The 12,385-nt window shown below is 42.9% G+C and overlaps 2 protein-coding genes across 3 annotated transcripts in view; one reads left to right on the top strand and one right to left on the bottom strand.

The window, feature by feature from the left end:
- The window catches only part of GIP (gastric inhibitory polypeptide), a gene marked incomplete at its 3' end in the record, with an annotated part of 27,761 nt that extends 15,376 nt beyond the window's left edge, over positions 1–12,385 (bottom strand). Inside the window, exon 1 of the mRNA XM_079950097.1 lies at positions 12,280–12,385. Within this exon, the coding sequence (XP_079806223.1) occupies positions 12,280–12,347 (68 nt within the window). The 5' untranslated portion in view covers positions 12,348–12,385. The remainder of the gene's footprint in view (positions 1–12,279) is intronic.
- IGF2BP1 (insulin like growth factor 2 mRNA binding protein 1) overlaps positions 9,378–12,385 on the top strand; it is a 78,607-nt gene continuing 75,599 nt past the window's right edge. Inside the window, exons 1-2 of one of the 2 annotated variants that reach the window (XM_079949634.1) lie at positions 9,378–10,061; positions 11,702–11,762. In XM_079949634.1, the coding sequence (XP_079805760.1) occupies positions 9,887–10,061; positions 11,702–11,762 (236 nt within the window). In that variant the 5' untranslated portion in view covers positions 9,378–9,886. The remainder of the gene's footprint in view (positions 10,062–11,701; positions 11,763–12,385) is intronic. The other variant, XM_079949633.1, reaches the window with a different exon arrangement.

Genomic DNA, 12,385 nt, shown 5'->3' with positions numbered 1-12,385 from the left:
GTGAGACAGTCAGATCTGCAGACGACACTAAATTATGCAGGATGCTGAAATCCAAAGCAGACTATGGAAAACTCCCAAGGATTCTTCTAGTCTGAATGAATGGACAACAGCATGGCAAATGAGATTAGCTAGAAGGAAGTGTAAAGTGCTACACAATATTAATATTAATATTAATATTAATATTAATATTAATATTAATATTAATATTAATATTAATAACCAGAAACTGAATTTGATATGAAGAAAAAAGTTTTAGGATAGTGGATATCTCAGTGCAAACAGCATTTCAAGTGTTCAGTTAAAAAAAAGAGGCAATTGTTGGGAATGATAGGGAAAGAGATTGAAAATGAAACTGCCACTATTGGTAATGCTTTTATATAAATCTACAATGCATGTTCATATAGATTACTGTACACAGCTCTCTGGTTGACCTATCTCAGCAATGATGTTTAGCAGAGCAGAAAGAGGAGAAACTGAAATGATCGAGGGGCTGGCACACCTTTTGTATTTTAAAAAAAGAAAGGCTAAAATGTCTAGTTACTTTATGGTTTGGTGGGGAGAACATCATTACAAATGGGACCAAGAGAGCAAATAAGGCTTTTTCTCATATTAGATGGACCCAATGAAGAACAGAGAAAAGGACATACTATTTCACATAATGCATAGCGAACTGGAGAATGCAGAGATAGCGAATCACTAAAATGGTAAAAAACAACAACACACATTATCAGACAAATTCATGAAAAATAGGTCTATCGGTGGTTCTTGGTGTGATGATAGTTAAATGGAGCCTGCATGTTTAGAAGCAGTATACAGTGGTACCTCAGGTTACATATGCTTCAGGTTACATACGCTTCAGGTTACAGACTCCGTTAACCCAGAAATAGTACCTAGGGTTAAGAACTTTGCTTCAGGATGAGAACAGAAATTGTGCTCCGGCGGCGTGGCAGCAGCGGGAGGCCCCATTAGCTAAAGTGGTACTTCAGGTTAAGAACAGTTTCAGGTTAAGAACGGACCTCCGGAACGAATTAAGTACTTAACCCAAGGTACCACTGTACCTCTGAATACCGGGTGCTGATGGGACATACAACGGATGGATGTTGCCTTTGCGCTCTGCTCAGCTTGTGCAGGTGATAAATGTTTGGGCACTGGAAGAAATGCTTCTCTTGCATAAATAGCAGTGGAGGGGAAGCTACCCATCTACCCCGTGGGGAGGCAGGTTTAACTCTTTCCCTCCTTGCACACAGCCTCAAAATAAATCTCTCTGCAGCTGCTGTCCGCATTTCCAGGAAAGCTCCCATTGGTACCAATGGAGGCTTCCCTAGAAAAGCAAGCAGTGGGGTGGAGGTATTTTTGTCCAGGCTGTGGCAGGGAGGGAAAGAGTGAAACCCTTCTCCTCACAGGGTGGCTTCCCCTCAGCCTGCCGTTTACCTTAGAGTCACACGATTTACCTCAGGTCTAGTGTGGTCCCAAGTTCCCCATGCCTCAACAGGGAGTTTTTGAGTCGCCCCACCCATGAGGGGAAGCTCTATTGCCACAGCAGCTTGCCGTCAGGTGGCAGCCGGCTGATGTTTCGGTGTAGGAGATGGGCAAAAGAAAGATGGGGGCAGACGAAAGCACAGATGTGCTCGCGGGACTTTTTCTTTTCCATTCTCTTCTCTCTCCCTGTTCTGTGTTGTTTTTCTCCTCACAGACATTTCAAGTAGCACCGGGTGGGAGAAAAACAGCCACCGGGGTTGGATAGTGGACCACTCTGGATAAGACGCTGGGCCCTCACCTCCCGTCTCACAAACGAAAGCAGACTGCTTGTAAAACAGGGGTATAAACTCACCATACAATACATATAATGGGAAACATACCACACTTATAAAACATTAAGAGAGGAGGTTAGGGGTGATGTTGCCTTGCATTTCAGAGGCATATCAGAACTCCTAAGCGTAATGATGTTAGGATATATGGTACCTGAGATTCCCACCTTCCTGCTTGCATTTTCCTACATTTTCCTTTGCTCGTGAGGAAATCCCTAAAAATGCTTGTAGGAATTCTGCCGCACGTGTTTACAGTTAGGCTACTGAACACGCGCAACCACAAAACCGTACCGTTGTCAACTCTGGGACTTCCACAAATTAAACAAGGTTGTGGTACGTTTTATTGCCGGGTTTGGGGTGGGGTAGCTAAATCATGGCAGGCGTTAAGATGCTAATAACATAGGCAGGCTCTCTAAGATGGAAGACACACCAGGGACTGTTGCGCTGCTTAGATCAGCCGATGCTGACAGGGTTGGTAGAGGGGAGTGGATTAAAAGCAGGACGCTGGCATAGGGGAATTTCTTTGCCTTGGTGAATGTGTGAACATGGGTTTACAGGCTGGGTTAATGAGTAAAAGTCGCAGAATCCGATTCTCTCTAGTAGCATCAGTCATGAGGACTACAAGCTTGGTATCTTGATCCCTTCTTATCCCACGCCAGGTGAACGTGTTGGAATTTTGCATACATTTTGAAGTGTAGCCTAAACATACACACCATACATTTAAAGCACCCCAAAACATTTGTTAAAAAACCTGAGGCATTTTTGTTGGGGATTGTAGGGAAAGACCTGCCAAAAAAGCTGAAAAACATTTTCATGTATGCGACAATGGCCGCGAGAGTTCTGGTAGCACAAGGATGGAAGATTGAAGAAACCCCAACTAAAGAATCACGACAAGAAAAATTGATGGACTATGCAGAACTGGCAAAACTGACATATAAGCTACGGGACAAGGCTAACTGTGACTTTTGAGATGAATGGGAACCCTTTACAAAGTATCTGAAGACGCAACAAAGTGAACTGGACTCCTTGGCAGGTTTTGAATAAACATTCACAAGCTTTTTATTGATAATAATCAGCTAAATAGTTTGAGGATCTATACAACTTTGTAACATGCAGAAAACAGCAGCCTCAGAGAAACCAAAGACTGGAACTGAGGGAAGTCGGGGGGTGGGTGGGTTTTGTGTGGGAGGGTGGGGGGAGGGAGGAAAAATTGGGGGGGGGGAACAAGGATGATATGTTTTTGGATATGTCTTGCTTAATTTTGAATTTAAAAACTTTTTTTTTAAAAAAGCACCCCCAAAAGAATCATGGGAGTTGTACTTTGCCCCTTGCAGAGCTCCAGTTCCAAGCACCCTTAACAAACTACAGTTCCCAGGATTCTGTTGGGGGGCAGAATGCACTTTAAATGTGCTTTACATATATGATGTGTATGAAGCCTTTAACCTTATCAAACCTATGACTCACTAGGAATCTCAACCTGTGTGGTACCCAGTTTCAATTATGTGTTTGCATACGACAATTTCCTCCTCTAAAATGACCAGCTACAAAGGACTTCTTCAATTTCAGCCGTGTTGTAGAAGAAAAAATCTCAGGTTCAGTATTACCAATCAGGAAGGGGAAAAGCTGTACTGGTTGAAATTTCCTTGGCTACTATTAGAGGGAAGAACTCTTAGAAGGAAACGGAAGCTCCTTTCCAGCCCACCAGTGTGTCTGTATTTTAAAGCTAAGCAATAAAAAGAAAATTGCGACAGTGCCATTGCTTTGACCCACCAAAAGTCACAGCACAACATGCATCTGGGGTCCTGACCTATCCAACGGTCTAGTAGGGGATCTCTGAAACTTGTTTTTGAAAGCTTTATAATGATAAGAATGCTGCCCACATTTTCTTTGAGATTTAATGCCCTCATTTCAATGAATGTGCCCCATACAGAAAAACTTTCTTCAGATATTTAGAGCAGTCAAACTAGTTCTTTGAAAAAAAAATCACTTAAGTTGACCAGCAATCAAGCCTATTAAACACAATATAATCAAAAACCTGTAATTAGTGGCAAAACATGAAGATCAGAAGGTGATGTTCATTGCATCGGAGGAGGGAGATTTCCTATTATAGTGACATATTTATTCAAAACGAAATAAAAAAAGTCCTTCGTCAGATACACTGAAAACCAGTGGTTTTCAGTGTATCTGAAGAAGTGTGCATGCACACGAAAGCTCATACCAATAACAAACTTAGTTGGTCTCTAAGGTGGTACTGGAAGGAATTTTTAAATTTTGTTTTGACCAAGGCAGACCAATACGGCTACCTACCTGTAACTATATTTATTCAAGGTGTTAAAAGCTCTGCTAGTTACTTGCTTTTTTATTTTGAAACATTTGAATAGCTTGATTTAATTACAAAATATGTGCAGTTCTAATTTTAGATCACGTTTTTGGTTTGGCAATTCCTATGTTCTAGCAAAATGTTGACTTAAATTTTGTTAACTTATGGAGGGGGGGAAGCGGGGGGGGGGCGACCTATTAAACAAAGTTACCAATTCCATAAAGAGGGAGATTTGAACTAAGCAGACTGCTGCCCTAAGAATGGGTACCTGGAAGTCCAGTTGAAATGAAACAAACATGTTTGGGATCAGTGTGTCTCACAAATGTCTAGAATCAAGTGATGTAATTCTGCAAATTCCAAGCATTAACCCCTTATGTTCCATGCAGAATGTAAAACAAAATGTCTTTGTGAAGCATTTCCTAATAAAAACACTTCCTTTTCTTGTTTTATATCTGAATTATTGAAATTCAGTTTGTAATCAAATTAACATTAAGGTATGTTAGAGCTTAAATGCCTCATTAGAGCAAAAAATACTATGTTTTATATAATGGGTATTTTAATGCAGTGTACATGTTTTCCTCAAACTCACAGCAAATGTTTTGTAATTAGAAAGTTACCTTTTATAAATGTTGATGAATTTATACCTTCCAGTGGGTCAATTTCAAAACAGTAAAGGTGAAAGCAATGTGCTAGAATTTAAGAGCTCTTTGGAAAATCAGTTAAAGGTAGCTAAAATATAAGCAGGAATATCTGATTTGTAATAAATTTGCACCTTTTTCCCATTGCTGATTTGTTATGACAAACTCCTAATGGCTTATTGTGAAGGTGGTGAGAAAACAGTTTTGATAATAACAGCCATGCCATGTTTATGAAATATGGAAACAAGTTGTTGACACCTGAAAACCAATGGGGACAACATGGATAGATGGTATTACGAATAGATATAAAAAGAAACCAGGAAAGAAAACATCCTAATGGAAAATGGTTAAAAATAATAACTTCAGTAGAAAAATCACCCAGGGTTTTCCACTTGAAGACATTCTCATTTAAATGGACTATTCTCTTTCAGCTGTCTAGAGGGACTTTCAGTAATGTAACCAAGTTAAAATAACTATGAAAGGAATAGAGGAAACCCTGAATTAAACTGAGGACAAGAGTGAAATCTGTTTATTGGTTGTAGTATCCAAAACTGGAGTTCTGGTTCAGTTAGTGGCAACATTGCTCTTTAAGGAAGTGGGGGGGGGGGATTAAAGGAAAGGGGAGGAGGGATATTAATTCACTAAAATATGCAGTGATCAAATTTTAAGCCTCCACCAGTTTTTCTGTGCTACTTTTTTGCACTGACTACAGATTGACTCTCCTCGAAAATGCTTTAGCTGCCTCTTCTCTGAGCATTCCCTAAATATCATGTATTTGGAAGAGACATTGATTTCACCCCCCCCCCCACAAACTGAAGTCTTTCCTCTTTGGTTGGAAAAATAAGTATTTAGGCATCTTAAAAGGCCAGCAAATTTATTGAAGCATAAGCTTTTGCAATTGGCATCTATATATGGATTTTAATATTTTAATTTTTAAGAAACAGTTTTACACATTTGGGTCAAGATGTTAAGATTCTTTTAAGGCTGTATACTCTGACTTCAGAATATATGCAATGACTTCAGAATAAATGCATGGTGCACACACATTAAAACAAACCAAAACAATGAAGAATCTTAAATGAGCATGTATAAATGACTTTTATTTTAAATTAGGATATGTATTCCTCTAGTGTGTACTTTTTTTGTCTGTACATTTAAAATCTGGTGTGTATTTTTTAAATACAGATTAGTAACTTTTGTTTGACAAAAGCAATTAAAGATAGCTTAGATTATGCAGTTGAAAGGACCAACAGGCATGTAGATAAAATTTCTCTTGATTACAAGCAACTGTTCTTTAAAGGGAGGGAACAATGAATGATAGAAAAATATTTGAGATTTTAATCAGGAGGGTAAGGCTGGTTTTGGTAGTTTATTCAAAGATAGGATCTCCGTATTTTCATGCTGTAATGTGCATTTTAAAGGGTCTGTCTACTAGAGCCGGGAGAATATATAAACTTCATTCTATTTTATATTTTTAACTGGGTTGAGAAAGTTGCTAGCTTTCAAGATTTCTCCAAACAATCTTTAATATTTGCATGTTCATAGACATTTCTGAAGTAAAACAATTGTAGAAATAAATGCTTTTAGGAAAGTTGCAAAATTGTATTGGATACTCATTCATAAATATCTATACTAGTTAAGGACAGAAAAAGTGCATCTATCCATTGAACAATAACCCCCAAGAGAAAAAGTTTTTCTTAATATATCTTTATCTCCAAGCCTTGGAACGATTTTGTTTGTTTGTTCTTTTTAAAACTAATCAAAGGAAGGTTTTCATTTTAAGCACATGACCTGGGCTGCAATCGAAACCTGATCTGGTAGGTCACTCTGACTTTCTTAAAGGCTCAAAAACAAATAAATGGCTACGAAAGATCTCCGTGCAAGGAAAACACGTGGCATTTAGGGGATTATGCTTCTATTTACACACAACGTGGGTCTTGCTAATAATGTATCTCCGGAATGTTTTAAAAAGATCAAAGTCCAGCGACTACCATTTCCCCCACTTAAATGGCTAAGTACCTATTTTTCTAGAGCAGAATTTAATTTTAGCAGTGGTGGCGTGCCTCACATTTCTCGTTCGATCAGGAGAATCGATCTTTCCCACTCACTTCACGTTTGTGATGTGTGTGTGTGTGCATTTTAAAGTAATGTTTGTTCTTAAGAAAAGAAAAACGGGAGGGGGGGGAGGAGAGGAATCAGAAACCTGATGATGCTGATAACTCAAATCCTTCAATTCACAACTCTGTGCATTGCAAGCTTCCGAACGAAATAGTTCTGCTCCAGCCGGCTTTTCTTTTCTCTTTCTTCCTTTTTTTTTTGGCCATGCACACGCGGACACTCCCCCAGCAGCCATTTAAAGGGCCAGCGCATTCCGGCGAGGCCACCTCTCCCGCCCCATCCCCCACCTTGCCATTTCCCTCCCACCCCCTCCTCCGCCCCCCAGAGCTCCCTTGGATTGGTGGGTTGTGACTGGCATGCTTTAAAGATTCCTCCCCCCACCACAACCACCTTCCGCCCCCCCCCATCCCTCCTGGATAATGGCAGGGACCAGCGTTGCAGAGGGACAATTGGCGCCTCTTCACAGCCAACTTGGCTATTACGCACACACACCCCCCCCTTTAATTTCACCCCCCTCCTCCTCTGGAAAGGAGGCATTAAAAGTGAGGGGGAGGCGGGTGGGAAAGGGCTGCGAGCCACCATCTTCCCCTTTGTCCCCCACTCCCTGCTCAGGAAACCATCCTTCGGCTGCTGATCCCTGGCAGAAATACGATTTTGGCGACTTCGCGCGCCTCGCCAAAGGCGCACCACTAGCTATCCATGCCCCGTTTCGCACAGGGGGGACTTACTTCCGAGTAAGCGTGCCGTAGGATCGGGCCGTTAAGAAATAAGGGGGGGGGTTCCCCTCAGATCTCCAGGGTTTTAAACCAGAGCATCGGACTGAGGGGCAATAAAACCAAACTTTACCCCCCTCTTTTATTTCAATAAATTGATCCAGATCTTCCCCCACCCCAAAAAGAACGCACATGGAAGGATGACTTTAAAAAGAAGAAGGAAGAGGAATCGGGGGAGACGGGGCGCACATGTTGCCTCGTGCGAGACAAGGGTTAAGCGGAAGCAGCCGTCCAATCGGCGCCCTTTTGGTTGGTGGAGAAATATATATTTAATTTCGATGGCTTCCCACCGATGTCCATTCATGGAACCAAATGCCTGCTCGCGCAATATTGCAGGCACCGTGTCCAACAGCCGCCCTCGCCCTTTCCTAGATCCTAAACTCCTCTTGCCCTTTTGCTCATATGTGAGGTATTTATTGACGAACCAAACAAAAAACAAAACAAAACAGGAAACCTACAAATGTTTAGGAGGAAAACTACTCATCGAAAAGTTGCAAGGCAAAGGAGAGCGGCTAGCATCGCGTTTGCATTCCATCTATTTGGAGCGAGCGGCTGCCTGGTCAGTACACATCATCATCATCCTCATCATCATTATTATTTCAGAAAGTTCTAACAGGGTTGATACATGGTTATTATTGTGGTTATTAAATCGCTTTTATGCTTGCGGAGAAGCACCAGCTGGATGGCAAGAGGAGAAGTGCCCATTTCAGATTCGTGCGTTTCCAACGCACCCACCACATTTTCTTAAGAAACGTTAACGTGACATATTAAAGTGCGCAAACGTGTGAACCTTTCTTTCTGGCCCGCGGGATGCACAAATGAAAATGAAGATCGTGTGCTGCGGTATCACAGCCACCCACAGGATGTTTCCATTTTATATCTTATCAATCTATCATCTGCACATATATATATATATACTATACTGTATATATATCTGTGTGTGTGTGTGTTGGGGATTCAACAGTAGTTCTACAATTATTATTGCACTAATAATGCCTCCACAACTCTTCACACAAACCAAATTCCAATATGGCTCTCGTCCATGCTCACCACCCCCACGATCGCATCTGGTCATCTTCGCCTTTCCCCCCCTTCAGAATCCGCCCCCCCCCTTCCTAAGGCGATCCCCAAATCGTGCGGATGGGCAGAGCGAAGCTCCGGATGCACCGCGCGCGCTTAGTTTGCGCGCCTGCTTGCTCTCCTTCCTTCCTCCGCCCTTTCCTCGGGGCGAGCCAGAGCGCCCTTTGAATTAAGTTTACACCCAGAAAATCTCATTCAAACTCTTTAAGAAGAAGCTCATGGCTCATGAGGGGGAGGGGTGGGAGAACCGGCTGGGGGAAGAGGGGGGAGGGGGGTCGCGATGGGGGTTGGGTCTCGTCGCAGCCCTCCAGCAAAAGCGGTGGGGTGGGGAGGAGGCGAGAGAGGTGGTCCTACGACACAGATTTGGATTCTACTAGGAAATGGAGAAATCGGGTTGTTGTTTTTAAAGGGGAGGGAAGGAAAGATGGGCAAAATGTAAATAAAATAGTATTTGCCGTTGGGGGGTGGGTTAAAAAAAAAAAAAGAGAGCGAGCAATGGAAAGCTGCCGCGCCTCTGCACATGAGCGCGTCTGTCGGTGCGTGCGCGCCCCTCCCCTCGGAGGGGTGGTCCCTTTTGGGGGCTCCACCACGTGGCTTCCTCTTGCAAACATTTTCACTCATTTTTCCAGGTCGATTTTATTTAGGGGCGGCGCCAAAGGCTGCCTTCAGCCTCAGAGACGTCCTATGTGGTGTGTGTGTGTGTGAGTGTGTGCGAGTGTGACACATGAGCTGCGACTCAAAAGGAGTTGGGGGGCCGCTGGAAAAGGAAAAAAAAAAAGAGCCATTTTCCCAAGTCCGCCATAGCAAGTTGCATCCAGCCCCACCAGCCCCATTGATTCCGTAAAACAGGGAACATTTCCCCCCCTCTTTCCTCTTAGATCACCCCCACCTTTCCTCCCCACACCCAAAATAACAGGCTTTTCCTACTTGCTGGGCCTACAAGATTGAATAAGAAACTTTTTTTTCAAAAAAAAAAAAGAGGTAGGATTTTTTTTTTAAAAAGAATCTGTTGAAAGTTTCACACCCACCCACCTACCATCGCCCTCCTTTCCCCACCCCGGTGTGTGAGATAATATATTTTCCCTCCCACCTCCCGTGACTCCCTCCCTTTTTGGACCTACCCCACATTTTGTGCAAAACGCATCAGCCATGAACAAGCTGTATATTGGGAACCTCAACGAGAACGTGACTCCGGCGGATCTGGAGAAAGTCTTCAACGACCACAAGATCTCCTTCAGTGGCCAGTTCTTGGTGAAATCTGGCTACGCCTTTGTCGACTGCCCAGATGAGCAATGGGCCATGAAAGCCATCGAAACTTTTTCTGGTAAGCCAATGGATCTCTCTTGTCTCTTCTCCACCCCATCCCCCGCTCTCTCCTTCTGAAGCCGTAGTGGATTTAGTTTTTTTGTTTTTTTTGGGGGGGGGTTTGAGATTTTTTTTTAAATTTATAGATCCAAACACATTTCTTTTTTTTAAAACAACAGCGGCAGCAGTAACTACCTAGTGCTCCCAGTTTTGGCGATCCTCTTTTCCCTTTCCAAGATCCACACAATGTGGTTTTGCAAAGATGCGTTCAGCCACACTTCTCCGATACTCGTGCGTCTTCCGCCTTGTTTCTTTTCTACCTCTGGGGTGTCATCAATGAAAGTTCACTTTCGTTTCGTATTTCTCCCCCACTACTCTCCCACCCGCAACTTGGGGTAGTTGGGGACACACACACACAGCTTTGCACCCCCCCTTCGCCCTGTCTATCTGACCCCGAGTCGAGAACCATGTCTCTTGTGTGTCTTGCGTAATACACAACTTGTAGGGCCTAGGATTGTTAGTGTTAGCTTCCAGTGGATTTCTAGAGGGCTCGCAGAATTCTTTTATTTGTTTGAATTCCTCCTCCCTCCCACCCAGAATGTTTCCTCTTCTAACATAGTGGATCTTCCTTAAGGGTAAAATTTGGCAACCCCCCTCGCAACGTGAAAACGCGCACACAAAAAGGGCGAGAATGACAGTTTTCTCTTTTGCTCCCGGGAAGTCTTTGGACGACCCCCCCCCCCCACAAATCAGCTCCCGCTCTCTCTGGAGATGAAAGGGGGGGGGATCAAATCAAAATATTAAGCCCCTTTCCCTTCATTCGAGGTTCCATGATCAACCCCCGCCCCCCGGCCTCGGTGGTTCGTCTTGCAAGGCCATTTGGGTTTTGCCATGGGATCAAATGCTCTATTTTTGCCCTTTAAAAGAGTGTGAGGTGCTTTGTGGGATGGGAGAGGGGCTCCTCTGGAAGTGGGAGGTGGGGAGGGAAGACGGGAGTTGTTGGACTTTGGCCATTTTGATTTTAAACTGGGTTTTCCTGGGGCATGTGATGTGTGTATTAGCGCGAAGGTCGCCATGCTGCTAAGAGATTGAGAAGAGGCAGAGAGGAACTAGCAAGCAAAGCTGATGTTGCCTTTTCCTGGGGAAAAACCTCTTTTGCCCCCTTACTCGAAAGGAACACATCAGAATTTAGTTTCCCCATCCTTTTAGATTCACGTTCCTTCTTCCCAGCTGAATACAGTTTTCATGGATTTTCTTATTAATTTTTTTTAAAAAAGATACAGCCGAACAAGTCGAGGTGGAATAAATCAACGGAAGAGGCCTTGCAAATCTTAAATTTGCCTTTCCTGTGATTAAACAGATCTTCCAGCGTGTGAAGGAGGAATGAATTGAATGTGCAAAAAGTAGGGTCATGGGGAAACCTCCATTATTGGTTTCTTCCATTGTTTAGTCCCCTCAATTTGAAATCCAGTTTTTTGTTTTATCTAGAGGAAAACGCACCTCCCAAGGCAGTGGGATTTCTGGTGAAGGCAATCTGAATTCCCCAATAAAACTGAATTAAAATATGAGGAATGGGAGCAAAAGTTGAGCTGTATGTGAGAATGGTGTCCAGGTTTCCTTATGTACATGTTTTTTTAAAAAAGACACTTGTGTTTTTAGGCAAAGTGGAGCTGCATGGAAAACAACTTGAGATTGAACACTCAGTACCTAAAAAGCAAAGGTAATCCAGTTGTTTAATTTCTTTAAAATTTTCCATGTTGAGAAAATTCCATGTTTGCTTAAAGGAAAAGAAGAAAACCGTGTTTTTAAAATTCCCCAGAGTTGTGCAGACAAAACTAGGTGTATTAGCATTTTCAATCTCTGCTTTGAAAGGAAACTATTTTGAAGAGAGCAGAAAACAAAATTGGTGGCTAATTTGATTCACCCCCCATCCAAAGTCCTAGAGTTACTTTTGCAGAGCAATCCTATGCAAGAAGCTGGTGCAAATTGGTGTAAATCAAGCTGTCATAAAGTCACACCAAATCCAAACCCTGTTTAGCAGTGGGGCTGCTGCTCTGCTTAATCCTGAAAGAGGGGGACTTTCAAAATAGTGCTTTTACACTGTATTGCCAGATCACGTGGCTGAGCCAAATGGGTTTAGGATCCTGCCTTAAGCCCCTTTCTCTGGTCCCACCCCCACCACGCCCCTTTTGGGGTGACTTACACAAGCCTCAACTCATCCAGACTGAGCAATTTACTCTGATGTATCTTCAGCTAAGCCAGGGTTGGGGCCTTGAGCTTGACTTCTGTATCCTATGCAGCTCATCCTGGTGGATCTTGCCCATAGGATTGCCCCCTTAAAGT

This window comes from Podarcis cretensis, assembly GCF_951804945.1.
Source record: "Podarcis cretensis genome assembly, chromosome: 13".
In the NCBI taxonomy this organism is placed as follows: Eukaryota; Metazoa; Chordata; class Lepidosauria; order Squamata; family Lacertidae; genus Podarcis; species Podarcis cretensis.
This window is presented reverse-complemented; position numbering and strand designations above follow the sequence as displayed.